A 21,677-nucleotide genomic window follows, 5' to 3' on the forward strand; every position below is an offset into this window, starting at 1 on the left:
GGATGTGCACTGCCAATAGAAACACATGCTACCCACTGTGAGTGCTCTGCTAATCAGCTGGATAGCACCTGAATAACTCCTGGGTGGCTGCCCAAGCACTCTGCATAGAGGGAACAATGACTGAGACTTGGAGAGGCACGGCTCCACTATGCTCTACTTCTTTGTGGGAAGAGGTATAGTATTTCCTTCCTTTAAACGGACAGCTTTCGTCCATGTGCCCAGGGAGTGACTCAGGCTGGCAAATGAGGGAGACCCGGATTAACAGCTGAGTAGCCCCTGCTTTCCCCATGTGGCTGCAATAACAACCTGGCCATGGCTGAGCAGGGGAAATTACAGGGCTGTACTTCCCACATCCCCTTGGTCCCCTGTACAGCTGCGTAAGGACTGTGCCAATTCTGTAAAAACAAAATGACATGGCTGAGGGTTCCCAGCCTAGAGTCAGTGCTCAACACCATGGTGCAAACCACTACAGGTCAAACCTCTCTAATCCGGCACGCTCTCATCTGGCAAGATCCATAATCTGGCATGATTTTAGTTAGCCGGACGACCACTTATGAAGGGTGTGGCCAAATTTCCCACAGTCCCATTGTTTGTTTACAGCCATCAGTCCAGGCTCTTAATGTTCTGAGCTGTTATTTAGCTATAATTTACCTCTAAAAGAGCCCAGTAAGCAGTGGGAGTATTGGTAATGCTGCTAGATAATACTGACCTCCCATGTCCAGCAAATTCTCTCCTCCAGCACCGGTGAGGTCCCGAGAGAGCTGGACAAGAGTGGTTCAACCTGCATCAGCCCTTGTCATTTTCCTGTAAATCAGTCATAACAAACCCCAGTACAAAAGGCCGAACGAGCCTTTGTATTCAGAACCCTCAGAATTCTGGAATGGAAGCAAAGGCACCACTCAGGCTCTGCCAAAGGGCTCTTTAGTTCAGAAGGATTATTTGTGCAGTTTATTTGTGAATAAAGGCAAATTCAAAGACCGGGAAGGGTGAGTTCCGTCGGCAACACTACCCCTGGACAATTGCTTCAAAGCTCAGATGTTCCAAACAGTGTGTCTTATCACATGAGACAGCGGCAGAGTAAATTTAGCGCTGGTGTTTCATTGTTGGAAACAAAGGGGAAGGAACATTCTCCAGTTCCTTCCGTCCCTTTCCGCATGTCACCAAAGAGCTGCAACTGGCTCAGTGCACTTGGAAACAGCATGGAACTTAGCTGAGAAAATAACATCAGACAAACTCAAAAGCTCTCAGCATTTGATGCCAGATTTGCAGGACAGCCCAGTTCTGGTCTAGGCAGCTGAGCAAAACAAACTGAATTCCAAACATGCCCACCACTCTGCAGGTCCCATTGAGCCCTATGGAAAGAGCCTTGCAAATCCATGGATATCAGCTTCTTATCCGAGGATTTAGGTGCAGATATCTGCATCTCATTTTTGAGGATACTCATTCAAATTTTATATCTAGAACCCTACAGATTTGTGGCTGTCTACTTTATATCCACAGGTATCTGCATCCACGGCTGTGGATATCTGCAGCTCATTTTTGTGGATGCGGATACCAATTTTTTATCTGTGCAAGGCTCTACCTCTGAAGAGCCTGCCTCTGGCAACAATGTGAGCTGCTTGGAGCACTTCAGAAAATCTGCTTGTTTTGTTGAGGTGCCGAAATGGGAGCTGAGATCTGCTGCAAATCTGGCTACTTCTTTTCGGTGCAGAATGGGGAGATAAAGGGTGCTGATCCTATCTACTGCAACCGGTTCATTAATATTTGGTGCCCTATGATTTGTGCACCACAAGCAGACTTCTGGATGAGTAAGCAAGTTATTTTTACATGACTACCTGAGCCTATGCTCAGATGTGAACTAGCTACCCTAAACCACTCTGCTATATTGGCCAACAGTTTCTCACTAGTACTAATATGGCCCCTTTACTGTAAAATCACAGCTAGGGTGACCAAATAGCAGGTGTGAAAAATCAGGACAACTTTTTTTTTCTTAAGGGGAAGGGGAGTATAGATTTGGACAGTCCCAATAATACAGATTGAACCTCTTCAGTCTGGCACTTTCGGGATCTGAATTGTGCCAAACCAGAGAGTTTGCTGAACCGTAGGAAGTCAATATTGTCTAGCAGCATTACTGACACTTCCACTGTTTACTGAGCTCTTAGAAGATATTTTGGGTAAATTACAGCTAAATAACAGTACAGAACATTGAAAGCTGGGACTGGTGGCTGGAAACAAACTCTGTGGGACAGTGGGAAATTTGGCCACACCCATGAAAAGGAGAAATCCAGCTAACTAAAATCATGCTGGATTACACATGTTGGAAGACCAGAGAGGTCCAATCTGTATCTGGTCATCCAGATCATCATCTTTAATGTCTATATCCTAACCACTCCCCTGTCACATATGAGAATGAAGGTGGTAGTATTCCACAGGGAGGGAAGTGAGGCACAGAGATGACAGGACTTGCCCAAGGTCACACAGGAGGGCCAAGGCAGAGCAGGTAATTAAACCTAGTTTTCCCAAGTGACAGGCCAGCACCCTAACCACTAGACTAGCCTTCCTTGCAGACCTACAGCACGATTGGTGACTATAACAGATCATTCATGACAATGAGTCTGAAAATATGACTTGTTTAAAGCTGTATTTTTCTCTCATCAGTTCCACGTCCCATTTGCATTTCTATTTTGGTCACCCTGCCCTGTGCTGAATAGCAGATTGATTTTTTGCTACAAGGCGTTCTGCCAAAAGAAGCAGTAGCAGCAGTGACAACAAAATGCTCCAATCCACTAATTTACCAAACGTCACAGCAAAATAATGGGCCGAGCTTGCTCAGAAAATGCTTTTGCAGGGCTTATTCATCTGTTGTAAGTGAAAGAAGAAAAAGCCACAGTAAGTCAGAAGCTACAGGATCATTGTGAGGAAGAGTGGAGACGGTCACCAGGCTGCACAGACAGGGGAACTCATTCAAGAAATCCTCTGGCTCATCACAGCTCAGCCACAGCATGTGACCAACCACGAAGATGGTGGCTTCAGGCTTGTAAGTAATTCTTTTCCATTCATGAAAACTCACCATTCTGGCTTCAACTCCACCCCCACGCTGCTCACTTCCACATTCACTGCCAGACTCAATCTCTTTGAAGATGATGAGTATTTTTCCATATAAGGGATTAAAGGTTTCATTTGTGGCATTTTTCAAAGCCACGGCACAGCGTAAAGGAAAAGGAACACATTTTATTTTTACCAACTTACTGTTTGCCAATTTCAGTATAAATATTTAGAAATATTCCTCCTGCCAGATAACCTGCTGCAGGTCCAAGTATTGCAGCAGTGTAGAAAATAGCTGCAAGAGAAAACAAACAGGGTTACATTTTACTGAAATTCCTTTCCCTGCTCTTTCTTTAAGCCAACCCTCAGATGAAAAGCAGTGTCTACACTTGCATTCTCTTTTGAAAGAGCCATGCAAATGAAGGAAATAAAAATGCAAATGAGGCCTGATTTACATATCTGGCTCCTCATTTGCATATTCTCCTTTTAAAACAGCGTCTCTTGAAAGGGGGGGAAAAAAAAACAGTGTGGATGGGGCTCTGAAGCAAAATTGAAGAGCTATTCCAGAATAGCTTATTTTGAAATAAAGCTGCTACACACAAAAATACATTTTGAAATAGCATTTAACCATTTTGGAACACAGCGTCAACCCACTTGGAGCTGTCTTAACTGCCTGTATTTATTTCAAAGTAGCTATTTTGAAACAGGCACTATTTTTTGTAGAATGAGGTTTGCCAATTTTGAAATAAGCCAACTGCTATTATGAAATTATTTAGAAATAGCAGTTGCAACGTGTACATACAGCACAGTTATTTTGAAAAAACGTTGCTGTGTAGACCTACCCAAAGAGTGCAACAGATCTGAGGGTGTTAATAGGCACGGCACTGAGTGAGTGACTGGCATGAAAGTACAAAGATCCTAAGCCCAGCCCACCTGGGGCTGGAAGTCTGGTGGGGTGAGCAGGAGAGCTGGCCCAGATGCAAAGCCACAAGGGCAGAAAAAAATGGAGTGGAGGAACGCCAAAGAAAAAAGTAGCAGGAAATATGCTTGCTTGCCCTGGGAGCTAAAATGTGTAGTGACCGCTTTGGACTCTCACCCACAGCTCTGGTGTCTCAGCTCCCTTCTTCTGGGAGAGGACACAGGCTGCAGACAGCAAAGAGCCTCCTCCATTTTGTAAGGCAGGACTCTGGACTGTTGTGGGGGAGGGTGTGTTGGGATGGGGAGAGACAGAACAGCCTGGCTGGCTGTACTTTATAGCAGGCTCTCAGCTGTGCCATAAAATACTCAGATGAAAATATATTGGTTGTTAAATACACACTCTCTGGGTGGATCGGAAAAAAACAAAACAAAAACAAGATTCACCCTCTGCTTCTTCTGACTCAGGGAAGACAATTTCCTGCATATCCTTACCAGCAACACCACCACGCTCCCCCACACTGTCTCCATAGCAGCAGGATTGAGCAAAGTCTCTGCTTTCCCCCGCCCCTCCCTCCTCACATGCTCCAGCAAGGGAGTAAGCAGGCCTGGATTCCTCCAGCCTTGCATGGGTGTATGGTCCAAATCACACTTTTCCCTGTATTTATCCCATGGTTGTGATGTAGGGAGACGGACAAGTGTGTATCAAAGAGTAGTCCAAGTGCTCTTTAGAGGCAGCGCGTGCACACGTTTGGAAGAGAGGAGGCTACATTAGTTTCAGCAGAGAAAATATGTAATCTGAAGCAGACCTTTTCTCATATTTTTTTACCAGTCCAAGGCTCGATCCCATGAGTAGACTACCAGTCACAGTGCTCACTACTGTGCCGAGCTCTGTGGTCTCTCTGCCGGCCATGGTAACGAACAGGCATGGGACGGCCAGCAGGGCGGGGGCCTGTCTTTTCCTCCACCCCTCAGCACCATTGGAAGAGTGAGATGGGGTACTGACCTAACCAGAGCCTTGACGACTCATGATTGCTCTCTGTCTCTCTCTCTCCCCCACAGCCCTTTGGTATGAAAGTTAAGGCCCTGAGGTCTGATCCAAAGCCAACTGAACTCAACTGGTGTCCTCTGACTGATTCCCAATGAGACCCTTGGCAAACATGTTCCCTACAGCACCAATTCATATTAAAGGTAGGGATGTAAAACCCCGTTTAATTAACTGGCTAAACTTAACATTTAACCAATTAAATGGGGGGGGGAGCGGAAGGGCGGATGGGGAAGCAGCTCCAGCCCAGCTGCACTGGAGTTGCCACAGACAGGGGCTACTTTGGCCGGGCTAGAGTGCTCACGCCAGCAGCAGGCCTGGGACCACCGTGGACAACGGCTGCTCTGACCACTCTGGGGCACCCCCTGGCTGTGGCAGGTCACCTGGGGCTAGAGCAACCCTCTTTCTGTGGAGAGCAGGGGGCTCCTCCAACCCCCACCAATTACCGTAACCAGCAAGCCTCATCAGCTGGTTAGGGTGAGGGTTGGCAGTTAAATGTTGAAGTTGCTATATGACTCGATGTGTAGAAGAGGACCTTTATTATTATCAGTGCTCATTTCATGTAGCCCTGAATGGAGAAATGTGACTTTAAGGACAGCATGATTTGGTGTAAGGCAAACTACCAGTGGATTGTGTTCTAAGTACAGCAGCTGAGCTCAGACCCTTAAATTCATATACTTGGTCAAATTTCAGACTTCTGCACTGTTCAGACATATATGCGCAGGGAGGGAATGACCCTGAAAACAATGCATCTAGTTGCTGGAATATTCAGGCAACTCAAAAAATTCTTCCTGCCTGTAAATAACTGGAGGGAAAATTCAAGATCTTCCACCCTGTTGCTTCCCCTCTACTATTTTCCATCTCTTCTGATATTTGGAGTGAATTACTTGGATTACTCCTGGCGAGCTATACCAGCACTTTGCGCTCAGTGCCAACGCAGGTGCATTTGATTTCCCTTCAGCTAGCGTGACTGATCCAAACACAAGGCTCTTCCTCAGTCAACTACTCAACTTACCGATATACACTGGCGAGTAGTTCGACTTGACATTTTCATCTAAATAGGTCACTCCCAGAGTGTAGAGTGGCGTTGCTCCAATACCATGTAGGAACTGCCCAAGCATAAAGACAAATCTGTAGTTTGAGAGACTCGAGACACTTTCTGCACATTGCATGCTCTGGTTGGAAGAGCACATGCTGATATCTTCCATGACATGTACTTCATACAGGCCAGTGGTGAAATGGGGCAGAGCAAAGACAATGGAGCCGACACCCATAACAAGCACTCCCCATCCCAGCCAATGTGGTTTATGCCCACTGTCGCCAAAGTAACTGACAAAAGTCAAGCAGACACAAGCTGCTATGTCATAAGAGCTTGCAATCAGTCCGCTCTGGTAGCTACGCAGATCAAAGCGCCGTTCTATTGAGGTGATGACGGTATTAATGAAGCCATTCACGATCATGCCTTGCAGAAAAGAAGCCACGCAGAGGAAAAACAAGACTCCCTTCGGTGTGTTGAAGAACTGTAAACAAGCAGGTGTGAAAGCACCCCACCCACACTCAGGTTTCTCTCCATTGGAGGAAACACAACTAACTTTGTTGCCCTGGCTTTTCTTTTCAGACAGGGCATTGCAGAGAGGTTTCACGCAAGAATCTGAAGGGCTATTTGTGTTGGAACATAAAGTATCACTGCTCAGGGGTGTGTTACAAAGCTCCTTTGGGTTTGGTGGATCAAAAGGTAAGCTGTTTGAATCCATTTTCTCCTGTCAAATTGTGAGTCATTTCTATCAAAGGCTTGCTTGGCTGTTTCAGGCTGTTTAACAATGTAGTGATGTCTTGGTTACCAGCATGTTGCCTTTTTTGGCCACTTGTAAGCAAGCAGAGAGTGTATGTCAGGTTCTGGATCACTTCATTCTGTGACAAAAACATCAGAAGAAGTTAGCAAACATGACTTAACAAGCAGTTATCCATTGTCCCTGATTTCTGTACCAAACCATTGTACCAAACCATTTCCAAAACAATTCTTTCCAGGGTTACCAAAGCACTCAGCTGCACTGAGGACTTCACATTTTCCAAGGCCTAATGCTGCCAGTGGATTGAAATGTGTGGAGTCACCTTCAAAAAGGAATAAAAAAATCTCGATCTACACAAAATCATAGTCACGGGCCACACAACTTTCTTAAAAAAGGGGATTTCATGTTAATTCACCAGCAGTGCTGCCCTGTTCTTTTATTACTACAAAAACGTATGCTGAAAGTATCTCTCAGCATTGTCTCGTGCCAGGAGAAATTAGGGAGAATTCTCTTCTCGGATACATATGTGCAAATTCCATGGAGTCTTAGGGCAGAAGGCAGCTGCCAGCCATTACGACAATGTTCAGCACAGATGCTGGAATGTACAGAACTAAATTCAGACCATGCCCAGACTATTTCCCTATTTTTCCTGTAATGTCCAACTGTTTTGTCTTGTCTGCCATGTAGGTGGTGAAACCCTTCAGTCACAGATTGTCCTCCTCATTATTCCTCTGTACAGGACCAACCATGATGGGGCCTGGATCCTATCTTAGAGTCCCTGTGCACTATAATAGGAGATAATAAATAACAACCTTTATGTTACCCACCCTAACAATCCAACTCCCCTACCAAGATACAAGTATTACAGTTGCTCAGTGTTGTAGTATGCCAGATCTTTAAGACAGCGCACCAGGTGTACCACCACTTGGAGACAAATATGGAAGCTGCTTCAGCTGCTAGGCCACAGAAGCACTAACCAAGATGTCCCACTAATGACTAAGAGGCATGGCTAAAGTGAACAGGTATTATCCTACAGCTGGCAGAAACGGGGCGAGTGAAGATAATACAATGTGTATACAATAGTGTATAATACAGTGACTTACAATCAGGTAAAAACTAGCTATAAATTTGACAGTTCCTTCAGGCAGCAGATTTAATTGGCACGGTGACCCCATGCAACAGGTTGCAATTCCACTCTTTCAAATTTAACCCGGTCACTTCTCTGTCATGGTGGAGGGGCGACTGAGCCAAATATGCTGCCATAGGCCTGTGAAGGGGGACCAGCACACTAAAGTTTTGCCTTTGAGCACCAGATTGTCCTGAGCAGCCTGTGGTTACAATTTAAGGTAAAACAATAGCGGTTTCCATTTGGACCCTTGTGCGGCAGGCCAGTAACTAGAGTTAGGTTTTCTCAGGTCTAGTACCATTTCTCCTGGAGACAAATATGGTTTCCAGGTCAACAATGTCTCTCTTTCAGGAACATCTGCAGTAGCTGCAAATCACAGGATGGGATTCTACTTAACATAAATCTGGATTAACACCATTGGCTGCAGCAGAATTATTTTAAGGACTTGTTTACAGTGGGACAAATCTGAACTAACTAAAGCGTGCGACTTTAAAGTGGGTTAGTTAAACTGCATTAAACTTCTGGGTGGGTTCATTCAGAATTACAGTTCAGTTTAGTTTGAATGGAGGCTTAATGCAATTTAACTAAGCTACTTTAAAGCCATATATTTAATGAACTCAGATTAATTTTCCTCCATGTTTCCATGTAGACAAACCCTAAATTTACAGCTAGCTTTAGTCAAATCAGCATCTGGCCCGGGTTGCTAGCCCTTGATAGACAACGTACAGGAAAAGAACAAGAATGACAGAGTAGCAGCAAAGGGAACACAATGTAAGAGACAGAGAGCGTCCAATCATTTCTACGTTTGTAATTGTTTTAATGTGTAAAGACAAGTCACTCATTAACCATGTCTGGGGAGAGGAGCAGGGGTGTGGCAATGGAGGAAAGTCCTCAGAAGAAGTGAGTCTGAAGCTGCAGAGGGCTTATCATCTGAATGTCTGTAAACTGCTCACTGCTTCAGTGGCTCGACGGCAACAGACAAACAGCTCATCCTGAACTCAGCAAAATTCTGTTCCGTATTAAGAAACGTTTTACCAATTGCTACAGCGGAAACCATGAATTTCACATTTTGGATAGTGTTTAATAACACCTCATAGCTATCAGGAAAAGGTTCCTCACTTGGATCACTTCTATTTCAGGCCCCATGATTTATTTATAATTATTCTGTGAAGTCACCTCTCAAACTAATTAGACTGTACATGCCATTTTAAAGCCAGCCAGAGGGCAGAGAGAGCTGACCGTGAAGTGACTGCTGACGTGGACTGCCTACTCTCAAAAAGGTTACTATGCTGTGTATTCTTGTAGCTCCAGCTTCCCCATAGGAGATTGTGAAATACCCTGGTTGAACTATGCAAGATGGGAAGCCCCATTCAATACTGGTGTTAAATAAATGAGAAAATAAAACATTTGCATTGTTGAGTGCAAAATATTTTCAAATCAATCTTTATTTCACGCTGAATCCCTGCATGTCAGACTGTTGATGACCCTGTGACGTGCTGCCAACAGCTTGCACAAGAAGCTCCTCTAAAAACATTTCACTTTATACTGCAATAAACATTAGATGCCAATGATGCCACGCGCTCCCAGAAAGCAGGGGTGAAAGAAAAGAGAAAATGGTATGATTGCTTTCCCATTAAAACAGGGGCCTGTAACCTGCAGCTCATTAAGGACTACTTTGTGGCCCCCAACCCTATAATTGCAAAGTGGGGAAAAAAAAACACCGAACACAAAAACAAAACACCTCCATTACTTTCAACAAACAGTAAATGTCTGAAAGCCCCGAAATGAACGACTCATATCTAAATAGCAAATTATATGTGATCTCGAAACATTGGATAACTCCTTTTAGCATCCTCCAGAGAAAGAGAGAAGGTTCAGGAGCGGAAGTCAGGAAGACAATGGTACAAAACACATGCATGTAAAGTGTGAGGAAGCAGAAAATGTAAAAAGTTTGTGACTGTCCTGCACTAAACATGTACTGCATTACAAATCATTGTGCGCGAGCTGTTCTTAAAATAGGTGTTATAGAAATTCTGGTTTGATGCTATTTAGTAAGGACCGTCTTTGTCTTCACATGCATTGCAGCTCTTGAATTATTGAGTTTTTTACCAAATTGGAAAAAATGGCTCTTCTTGCTACTTTGGTTGCTGACACCCTAAATTAAGACAGAAACACTTTCTGATCATTGTAACCTGGATAAAAGCAATTAAGTGTTTAGGGGAATTTTGCTAGAAACACTCCTACACACACTGACTTCATCAAGTTGGAACAGTTTCACAGCTCTGTGTGTGTCTTAGAATTTGATGCCCAAAAAACCACTGGAATCAATTTGTGCCCTAGGTAGGTATTTGTGGCTGCAGAGTACAGGCACAAATACTGCATGTACAATTTTACACTGCCAGGAAATGCTAGCCTGGGAAAATTCAGGCTTGGTGATGCTACGACAGGTATGAACTTTTTGCCACTATTCCACTGCTGATCATTTGGTGCGTGATCCTGCAAATTGCCGAGCCCCCTGCATTCTAATCCTGCCTTCAAGTTCAAAAAGTCACGCAACTTAATTTAAGGGCTCTTGGATCACAGCAGAAAGTGCCTAGCAACTTTCTGAACTCAGGTCTTTCCCAGGCGTGTCCAGCTACAATACGGGAAGCATGTATTTGTGGCTGGAATAAGGAAGCACCATTATTTTTGTTTTCCCAGTTACACTCCTCTCAAAAGGCTACCTATGAATAGACTATGCAGGTCTGATAATGGAAGGAAGTGTCCACATTTCAGGAGTTATTTTCATGGAGTTAAAATATATATTCTTCAAGAGCTGTCAGTACTAAATCCATCATGCTACTGTTAGCATGGGCTAATACTGAAATTAACCACACTGTGAAATTTAAGTGCAGTGACAAATAAAAAAATCATAAAATGGTAATGCCATAAATATAAAACTACAGTAAGCTCTGGTCTTAACTGGCATTCTATCATCCGGAATACTCAAATAACCATAAGTACAGTATAGTGGAAGTAAATACAGACAAACACAGCAAATACAGTATAAGTTTACAGTGTACAATACTGCTGTTTGTTTCTTAATATCTAATCTTGCTTTTCTTTCATGTTATGTATTGCTAGGTTTATCTCTCTATGATCCGAAATATTTGAATATCCAGCAACCTCCTGGTCCCAGGGCTGCCAGATAAGAAAGAGTTTACTGTATGTGATTTTTTTTTAACTCAGTGGTTTTATTACTGCTATCACCCTTCTATATTTAAAAAAAAAAAAAAAGTGAAAATAAATGAACAGAATGCAAGAAATAAAAATGCGCCAACGGTCCATGTACATTATTGTAAACACATGGCTCCTGGTTTGACAGACAAGAGTCCAATTGTGTGCATGCAGCAGCTCATGGGCCACATGTGACCCATCAGGATTCTATGTGAGGCCTGCAAAACATTTTGTTTACCATTGCTCATGCACAGCATTGCCAGCTTCTGCTGCTTTCTGGCCACGTAGTTTTTTTCCTAGCAGTATTATTAAAGTAATCCACACCTAAAGCAAGGGCACGTAAAATGAGGTGCATGCCAATTTCACACAACATTGATTGGATGCAGAGGCTGCGGACAGCTCTGTTGGTCAAAATACAGCTACAATTCAAACCCCACAAATTTTAGGTACTTAGGGTAGCTTTGCTAACTATGCTTATCTCAGGAGACCCTTTTGGTTGGAACAATCCTGTGGCTCACTGACATGGAGGTCGCTCATGTGTCCCACTCCTTAGCCTAGGTTGCCCATTTCTGATCTAGACTATTGCCAACTCAGAAGTCTGAGGACAAACAGGATTACAGGATTCACTTCAACACAGAGACAGTTAGGGGTAACGTACTTTATTAAGCTTAACTACTCCATGCCACTATAGGCTCACAAGGTACACATTAGAAAGCAAAAAAGCAAAACAGAAAAATGTACCCAACCCGTAAGAGGCACTTTGGAATGTTTACATCCCTTCTGCCATGGGGAGTCCTGGTCCCAAAGTGCCTCACATCAGGGCTGCGGTGGATGTGAATCCAGCTGGGAAGGGCTCACGGCACCTTGATGTCTGAAAGTCCCTGGTAAAACTCACCTAGGGGAGGGGCTTCCCAAGTTTTTAATCCCTTAATTGTTTACTTGGTGTGCACATACTAGCTCAAAACCATTTTTAGCCTTCTCACGAGGCTGAAGCCAAGACTGCCTTGTTCACTGGTTTCCTGGGTTCCCTGGTCAAATGCAGGTGTTAAACACCAGACAGCCATATCAGCCCTGTGTGTGTGGGTGGTAAGGCTGTAATGTGGGGATGAGAACTTGGTTTTACTAGAGGAATGGAAGTTTCCAGGCTTGCTCTCAGGGTCCAGCAGGGTGCTCTTTAAGGCATTTAGGCCTGCACAGAGGCCTGCTGGCATGTTACATGACAGCTATATGCTAGGAGAAAAAAAAAAAAAAAGATCAGAGGACTTTCTATACTAGGCACCAGTTTCTTTAGTGAAGTTTACTTTAGCATAAAAAAAAAAATCCGTCTCCCCAAGTGTATGTATAAATGTTTCCTTTCTCCTGGCATTCTCATTAGACATGCTCCTAATAATCAACTCAAACTATGGATGTGTGGTTCAGTATATGACCCCCACACTGGGCAAACGGGGGTTAAAGAACTGCTCTGGGCTCAGCCATGCCCCTGGCTACACCAGTTGGAAATGCTGCAAATGCAGGAGGAACGAAAGGCAGAGGCGAGCCCGTTTGGAGGCAAGCCAGAGAAGAGATCAGGCCTATGCCTTGCAGCCCCAGCAGTGGAGAGAGGAGGGGAAAATCTGTCCTCAACTATTGCCCATAAGTTCCTCCCTGAGGGAACAGAGGCCCTGCTGCGAGACTGCTTGAGGGAAAAGCTCCGAGATGCATTGACAGGGATGAGCAAAACTCAGAGGCCACATGAGAGAGAGAGAGACTCTCACTTTTAAATTACCCAGCAGGGAAAGCCCTAGGCCACAACTGGCCCAGGAGGATGGATAGATCACACCACAGAAGGAGGAAGTTGTTGCCTGAGAAAACAAATGCGCTCCCTCACTCCCTATGGTTGCTCAAATCTGCCTTGTGGTGAATGGACACCCCCCGCTCCACCTATATGCAGATTGCAACTGTGGGGCCACTTCAATGGGGTGACAGGAAGTGGCCCAGGGACAGCAGCCTTAAGCAGCCCCAGCTACCAGATCACTCATAACTCTCAGAGCCCTGTTTCCACCCGGTGGAATGGGAGGGCCTGGGCTCCCCTACCAATCACAGGCCTAAGTCCTAACCACTGATTCATAGTGTTCTGGTTCTGGGAGGGCACAGGGGATAGAGCACAAATCAGGTGACTCACATGCTCCAAAAGTGCTGGGAAGGAGTGAGGAAGTGTGGGGCTCCAGTGTTCGAGGTGCATGGGGCGGGGGGCAGCCGGGTGTCTGCAGACCACAGGTAGAGCACCAGTGGGCAGCATGTGGCCAACAGGAGGTAGATTGCCCATCACTGCTCTACATCATGGGTTTTTAGGCTAGACTGGGGAAAAAAGAGCAAGGTGGCTGAGATACTTGGTGGGTCGGAGCAGGCCTCAAAGCAAGTGCAAAGCCTGTCCCTGGGGGAACAAGGGCCTGGGACTCAGCCAAGTTGCAAAACCACCTACTGCCCTGTGAAGGCCTGCCCATGTCTTGCTGCCTATTCACCTTCATGCCAGCATGCAGAAAGTTGCCCTCTCTATGGCAACACTTCCTCTACGGGTTCTGCACATCCTTAACTTCACCTGTTCTTCTTCATGTAGTATAACTGTACTGGCATTTGCTCCTGCGTGCAATAGAAATCTCCATTTCCACAGACTCCAGATGCCTCAGTCAACATACATCAGAGCAGAAACTACAGTGCATGGAGCACAGAACAAACATTCAATGAGTATGCACAGCCCATTAGAGCAATGGGTACTGTACTGGTTTCAGGACTTTTCATACTATGTGTGAGTGACAGTCACTGTGTGCTGTTCTATTACGCCCTGAAAAATTTAAACTGACTGGTGACAACATATGGGCTGTGTCTACACGTGCCCCAAACTTCGAAATGGCCATGCAAATGGCCATTTCGAAGTTTACTAATGAAGCGCTGAAATGCATATTCAGCGCTTCATTAGCATGCGGGCGGCAGCCGCGCTTCGAAATTGACGCTCCTTGCCGCCGTGCGGCGCGTCCAGACGGGGCTCCTTTTCAAAAGGACCCCGCCTACTTCGAAGTCCCCTTATTCCCATGAGCTCATGGGAATAAGGGGACTTCGAAGTAGGCAGCATCCTTTCGAAAAGGAGTCCCGTCTGGACGCGCCGCACGGCGGCAAGGAGCGTCAATTTCGAAGCGTGGCTGCCGCCCGCATGCTAATGAAGCGCTGAATATGCATTTCAGCGCTTCATTAGTAAACTTCGAAATGGCCATTTGCATGGCCATTTCGAAGTTTGGGGCACGTGTAGACACAGCCATGGTGTCCCACCAAACGCCAAACACCTCACAATTTGGAAAAGTTCAGATCTTCATCCAAATTTTGCATCTCAGGCCCATCCACCACTCAAGCAAATTCTTCTGGCCACATCTGGTTAAATTATCTTCGTAACGCATACTGAATCATTCCTGGATTACTTGGGTTATAAGGATTATCCATATGATTTCTGTCACTGATAATAAACTCCATATGGGTAACATGTAATCCACTTATAGGTTTATGAACGGCACAGCCTCACAAGGGGCACCACAAATCCACACGATGGTTCTGTAAATTGGCTTTTGCCCTGAGAGTGCTGATTTAGCTAAAAGATAGAGAAAAGAACATGTAAAATATACTACACAGGATGGGATCATTTCCTGGTACACGTGACACTGTAAATAATTTCACTTTCCTTAAACAGGCCACAGGCCTGATGTCTTTTTCTTTATAATCAGTCTGGGAAACGGCTCTTATAAACAGCTAGAGTGGGCCTTAATTGGTCTAGTATGGAGGAGAGATTAATAAGAATGGGTCTTTTCATCCCAGAAAAAGAGAAGACCATGGGGGATATGGTAGAGGTCTACAGAAGCCATGACTGATATGGAGAAAGTAAATAAGGAAAAATTGTTTACTTGTGCCCATAACACAAGAACTAGGCGTCACCAAAGGACATTAATAGGTAGCAGGTTTAAAACAAACAAAATGAAGTATTTCTTCAAAAAAAAAAAAGTGCACAGCCAAATTCCGGAACTCCTTGCCACGAGGTGTTGTGAAGGCCAGGGTTCAGAAAGCAGCTAGATAAATTCATGGAGGGTAGGTTCATCAACGGCTATTAGCCAGGATGGTGTTCCTAGTTTCTGTTTGTCAGGACTGGGAATGGGAGGTCAGGGATTATTGATGATTCCCTGTTCTGCCCATTCTCTCTGGGACACCTGGCACTGACCACTGTCAGAAGACAGGATACTGGACTAGATGGATCTTTGGTCTGATCCAGTATGGCTGTTCTTATGAAAATATTGTGTACTTAATTACCAGCTAACAACATATTTCAGCTGAACTCCCCACACTATTTGACAAAGGCTCACTGTGATTCACTGGAGCTGTGCAAGTTTAATGAAGGGATAAATGTAGCCCTCTAAATGAATGTAAATTATTCCACTCCAAGACCAGATTGGGCCTCTTGGAACAGTCCATACAGTCAAGACCACACTGAAATGGCTTCAGTAGAAAACAAATCCAAAGGGCATCCAGCTAGTGATATGCACAAGGACATGTCTGTGTAAGTCACACTGTAGCTGATGAAGTAGGTTCTTCCACAAAAGCTTATGCCCAAATAAATCTGTTAGACAATGAACAGTCCTGGGGCACCTTAAGACTAACTGACAGTATTTGTGGCGTCTGCTGGGTGGGTTTCTACAAAAAAGTCTTAATATTTTTCACTCTGCTTTTATAAACAAGATAATATACATCCTAAGAGCTATAATTTGCTGCATATTTTGAGATCCCTTACTCCTTCAGCTCCACCAGAATCCCTAGCACTACCTGAAGAGCAGGGACTACTCAACACGTCAAGGTAGCAGGACCTGATTTCAACTGATCACTTTAGCAAGGCTCCATCTTAACAAAATAATATTAATAAATAAAGCTTACCACTAGGAGAGCACTAGATGATCATTAACCAATTTATTCACTAATCCTATTTCCTCACATAATGTGTTTTTGATGGGCTTCAATTAGTTGCTTGAAAAAAAACACACTGAAGATCAACCTGGGTTTTCAACACACAGTTCTTGGAGTTTGTCCATGAAATTATAAAACTGTTTACACAAAGAGCTTGTGTAAAACATTTAGATCTAAAAAAAGACAGTGGCATTTCAATGAAGTAATGTAACGAGTGAACAACATCCCCCCGCCCCAACAAGGCTGGCTTTCAGTAACTTAATACCCAAGCCATACACATTAATACCATTCTCCTCTTCCATTTGAGCAAACATATTGAAAAAGGCATGCTCAATTTTTGCTGTTGCTTTCACAATCCTGTAAAGGAATGGCTCCCAATCCAGTGGGGATGATGCTGACATTCAGAGATAATCTGCAAAGACTATAAATGTCAGTTTAATCCAGATCACTACCTCAGGAACAAATGATTAAGAATTTCAGTCTTCTTCAAATTTTTTAATATAAGTAACAATGTATTAGCCATCTCCTACATGGATCAATCCTGAAGTAAGATCAGGCTCTTCTATGCTATGGATTGACAAACCTGGCTCATTAAGTTGCACTAAAAGAAATTACTGTTTTGTCCACACACTAGGGCATATTAGCTACAGGTTGAACCTCTTTAGTTCGGCACCTGGGGGGTGCAGGTGAGGAGAAGCAGGGCTGAGCTCCTTCCTCACATGCTGGTGAAAATAGTCTCGCATGACCCTCTTGGCATATGTGCTGGGAGTTGCTTTACTCCCGGTCTAGCAGAATCATCAATACTTGCACTGCTTACTGGATTCTTAGACGACATTCAGGGGTAAATTAGAGCTAAACAACAGCACAGAACACTGAGATCCTGGACTAGTGGCTGGAAACTTGACCACACCCATGACAAGTGAACATGTGGCTAACGATAACCCTGCTGGACCATGGGTGTTGCTGGACCAGAGGGTTCAACGTGTGTGTGCATATGGGAGCAGAAGAATGATGAGCCAAAGTCTATTTTTGCTGGACATTTAATGCTATGTGTCTTTATTAAGATTCTGATGAGAGCACACTTACAAGGAAAAATTCCCAGTAGGTTACATATTTTCTAATCTTCAATGTCCATGGCTTTGCGCTGATGGAGCAAAGTTTCAAACTTGTAAAAAATGATTAAATTCCACTGTCTATCTACGAATCCAGTTTCCCTTTTAAAAAGCAAGAAAAGATAACTATATGGGAGGGAAAGGGAGAAAAGGTCAGAAAGATATTCACCCGGGAAGGATCCAGCAAATTTGTTCTCTTTATTCATTGTTCAAAGACTTTTGAACAGACTTCTCGCCAGACTTCCTTATAACTTCCACTGTTTCATACTCAGTGGATTGACTCTTTACTGCTGCCAGTGTCACTGAGAAGAGAATCAAACCCAAGGGGCTTAATTAATTACAATTATTGGTGGCTCAGAAGAAAGGTAATTGCAAGATGGTTAGAGATTTTTTTTTTTTTTTTTAAAAATAAATCTCTTTTAAATATGAGGCCCAATCAGAAGTTCGATTTCTAGCTGAGGTCGGCAACTTTAAATCCACAGATATAAAATAAATTGAGACATGCAACAAGCAAAAACTCCGAAGATGGCAGGGATCCAGGTTCTTGAATTGAAGATTAGCCAGCTCCTTACTGTTCTTTAGAAAAGCTTGCCATTTTCAGTCTATAAACTGGACCCAAGTTAGGACAAAAAGTGGAAATGTCGAGGTTGGCCAGTATGCAAGCCCCCAAAAAATCTGCTGACATCCACTTTTGCATACAGGAACCTACTTGTTTTCATATGCCAACTGAATGGGACTGGTAGAGATACAATTAAGGAGGAGATGGGAGAAAGAAATGATACTTCAGGGATCAGATTAATTTATCAGCTACATTAGCTAGAGTTTCAACAGTAGATGGGTTTAGCACTAATACTAAAACTGACAGTGTAGCTAACATGAATATTGCAGGACCAGAAAGTCCCAGGGCCGGGCCTGCACCAGCATCCACAGGCAGGGGCTGGAGCTGAAACAGTGGCCAGCAGCATGACCAGGGCTGGAGCCTCTATCTGTCCCATGGAAGCATGTGGAGTGGCGAACTGAGCCCCTGCTTGCCCCACAGCAGTGCAAGGGGAAGGAAGAGAGGGTGGAGCCTCTACCTCCCCTGCTGCAGTGCAGGGTTTGAAGCTGGAGACCCTGCCTGCTGGAGCACTGTGGCAGCTCAGGGAGCCCAGCGAGGGCTGGAGTCTGGGGGAGCAAGAGGCTGGGGCCATCTGGTGCAGAAGCCCTGGAGCTCCCCTGGTCTGGCAAATTCTGTCTTTCAGGACTTGTCAGATCTTGACCCTGTCGGACGAAGAAGGTGCAACCTGTACATATGTTTGACAAAATGTATAGGGCAATATTTGTCCTTGGAGTCACTCCAATGATGGGCCTAAAAAGCTTTTACCAAGAACAAATCTGGTATTTTTGCTGTCACGGTGCTTGATAAGAAGAGTTAAATGAAATGCCATTTTGACTCCGGCCTTTCCCTCCCATCCCTCCTTGACGGAGCTATGGCACTGAATGATTTATGGCATTGGCCTGAGCTCCTCAAGCAGAGTATTGGGAATCCGATTTCAGCTTGGCTAAGTGACTGCAAACACAAAGCTCAAAGTTACAGCTATTTATACGCAGGCTGACACTAACCATTCCTTTTTCCACAACCGCCTACTTAAAGTAAACAAAAGCAAAGAGCAATTCAAATTAGAACTTTTCCCTAATCCTCCTCCTTAAAACACACCCCAGTATGCTCTATCTGCTTAATGCATTGTCACTGGAAAGGACTCTTGGAGGACCCAGGGGCCATGTCTCGAAGTGGGGTTTCTTGCTCTCTTCAAACTCTCCTCTAGCAAGAGAAATTTGAGCCAACGGGGTTGCTCCCCTAGTCCTCAGACTCTGCTCCACTGCACTATGAAAACTGGAGCATTGGCCCTTCTCTTCTGTTTGCCTACATTTAGGGAAAGGGGCTTAGTCTGGGAACACAAACACTGGGTTGTTTCCTGTCCTCATCAGGAGTAATGAGGAGCCCAAGACAGGCTAACTCCTGCTGGCTCTTCTCCTCACAGGGACAATAGCCCTCTTCTCTGTTCAGTGGTGGAGACGCTGTTGGAAGTCATGCCATGGAAGGACACTTTTTTTCTCCTTTTGCGGGTGACAGACTTTGCGTCCCATACTGGAGTCCAGTGCATTGGAAAAAGAATTCTAATGCCGGTTAGGAGAGCTGTATGCATTTAGGGAAAAAACTCACATTGTGGTCAGTGTGTTGCATTGAGGACTGTGTTGGGGTATGTCTACAGTGCAGCTGGGAGTGAATTTCTCTGCACTGGTAGACAGACATATGCTAGCTCTGGTTGAACTGGTGTGCTAAAAATAGCAGTGCAGGAGGGGTTGACCCAGGTGCTGGGTGAGGCTGGCCAGGCACACACACATCCTCAGGTAGCAACCCCAACTTGCTGTGCTACCCTCAGCTATGCTATTTTTAGCCTGCTCGCTCAAGTAGAGCTAGTGCCTCTTCCTAGCTGTACCGGGAAGCACATTCCCAACTGTAGTGCTGATGTATCCTTAAAGTACAAACTATTGTTTAAGAGTATGTGAGGAATGAGCAGCAATTTTCCTTGTCCTGCTTGCAAGCTAGGGGACACTGTAATGGAACATGCAATATAGCAGCAGCCAGTCTAGAAAGAACCAACCCAGACTAAGATGTGGGGAGTTTTGCCTATATCTTTAGGAGCAGCCCGCTTTCTCTCTCTGTTTTTGATTACTGTGTGTTATCATTCTGGATGTGAAATGCATCAGTCTTCCAAAAGGAATATTTAATAATTGTATCTGACTTTTCTACATATGAACCATAAATACAAGAGTCAGGTTTCCTGTGGAATAAATGGAGCAGCAGATGTCTTGTTTGTGTGGTTGGTTTTCTGTCTTTCCAGGAGGTGGGACACATGGGGCTGAGTTTCAAAAAGCAATAAAGAATTTCACTTGCCATTGTTGTCAGAAACAACACTTCACATTAGCTCAATTTTCCACTTAAAATATTCAATTAACCAAAAATAGCTGTTCTAAAATCACTATCCGTAAATCTGATCAGAGGCACTTACAGTAGCATTTTGAAAATCATAAAGCTCCTGACCTTAGTCCCACTGGCTTCAGTAAGGCTCTCACCTTGAAATCAAAAAGGTTTTAGAACCATCAGATTGCAGAGTTCTTTAGGTCCATCATCCTTTCAAACAATGTTGGAAAAGTGTGATCTTGCATGCCATGCAGGCTACAGAATAACATAAGCAAGGAGTGGCCTTTCAGGTTTCACTATGCTTAAAGTCCTAAATTCCTTAGATTTTAAGATTGCTTTTGCTGTAAGTGCACTGCGTTCCAAACAGGGTGCAGAAAGGGAACCTATTCCTCTGTCATCACGCTGTTCATGTTCTTCTTAGCTGTCCCCAAAAAAACTAAATAAAGGCTTTATGATACTTCTTGTTACAAGAATATGATGCCTGCTTTTGGCTAATTTACCAGAATGCTGCATCCTGTAAAAACCACTACCTATTGCAAAATCATCATATTACACAGGCTTATCAGATGACATTGCATTCAGAATCAGAAGCAGGGTGACAGCTGAAGTCAAATATCAAAATCCCAGGTTGCATTCACAACTGCAGCAATCACACAAGGAACTCCATTCTGCAGAGCTAGGGAAGAACAGTGTGAAAGAGCAGCACTGAGTCAGCAATAAGAGCTGATGAGCAGGGCATTTGGGTCACTCTACGATAGGGCGAAGTAGAAGAAAGAAAGGAGTGACATGCCAAGAACAGTGTGGCCATTCTGAGTCTCTGAGCAGCAGGTCTGGAATAGTATGGCTTTCAGAAAAGTCCTAGGCACTTTTCAGTCACTGGCCTGGCGACTGTCTCAGCCGTAGCCTTGTGCAGTGGCTCTTGGCTGGGAGCAGAAGATATTGAAAATCCCAAGTGCAGATTTTACACATTGATTGGGTTTCAACTCAAGCACAATGACTTGGCCATACCCTGTCTTCCTCTTCCTGCATGCCCACTTCCCCCTTTGCGAGCAGACATCCCCTTTGACTTCAAGGACGAGAACTGACCTGCCAAGGTACCATTCAAAGGTAAATCAATAAACGACTTCATTTGCCAATGCTGTCAGAGGCAACATTTTGCATGAGCTCAGCTTTCATATAGCAACACCTGGTTAATCAAAAATAGAGAGATTTTATACCACCACCTGTCAGCTGTGTTGTTAAACCTTCCCAAGAAATTAAAATCCATATACACCAGTGACTGTATGCAGATACAGACCCAAGATTTGAAAAAACACCTTTATTCCAAGGGCAAGACCACTGGCTCCATGGGCAACAACTGTTAGCACTCAGGAGGTGGACTGCCTCCCTATGCCTCCGCCAAAATTTAATTGCTAAATTGGGTGCCCTCACACCCCCTTCGCTGCACCTCTTCCCCCCTGCAGGCAACACCCACCCCAGACTGGCTCAA

General features: G+C 44.5%; 1 protein-coding gene across 1 annotated transcript in view; it reads right to left on the reverse strand.

Annotated features, from left to right (window-relative positions):
• The window catches only part of SLCO4A1 (solute carrier organic anion transporter family member 4A1), a 52,014-nt gene that overhangs the window by 20,601 nt on the left and 9,736 nt on the right, over positions 1–21,677 (reverse strand). The window contains exons 2-3 of the mRNA XM_075011420.1: positions 6,021–6,916; positions 3,250–3,340 (exon numbers count right to left, since the gene is read on the reverse strand). Of these exons, the coding sequence (XP_074867521.1) occupies positions 3,250–3,340; positions 6,021–6,759 (830 nt within the window). The 5' untranslated portion in view covers positions 6,760–6,916. The remainder of the gene's footprint in view (positions 1–3,249; positions 3,341–6,020; positions 6,917–21,677) is intronic.

The sequence above is a fragment of the Carettochelys insculpta genome, chromosome 17 (assembly GCF_033958435.1).
Source record: "Carettochelys insculpta isolate YL-2023 chromosome 17, ASM3395843v1, whole genome shotgun sequence".
NCBI lineage: Eukaryota > Metazoa > Chordata > Testudines > Carettochelyidae > Carettochelys > Carettochelys insculpta.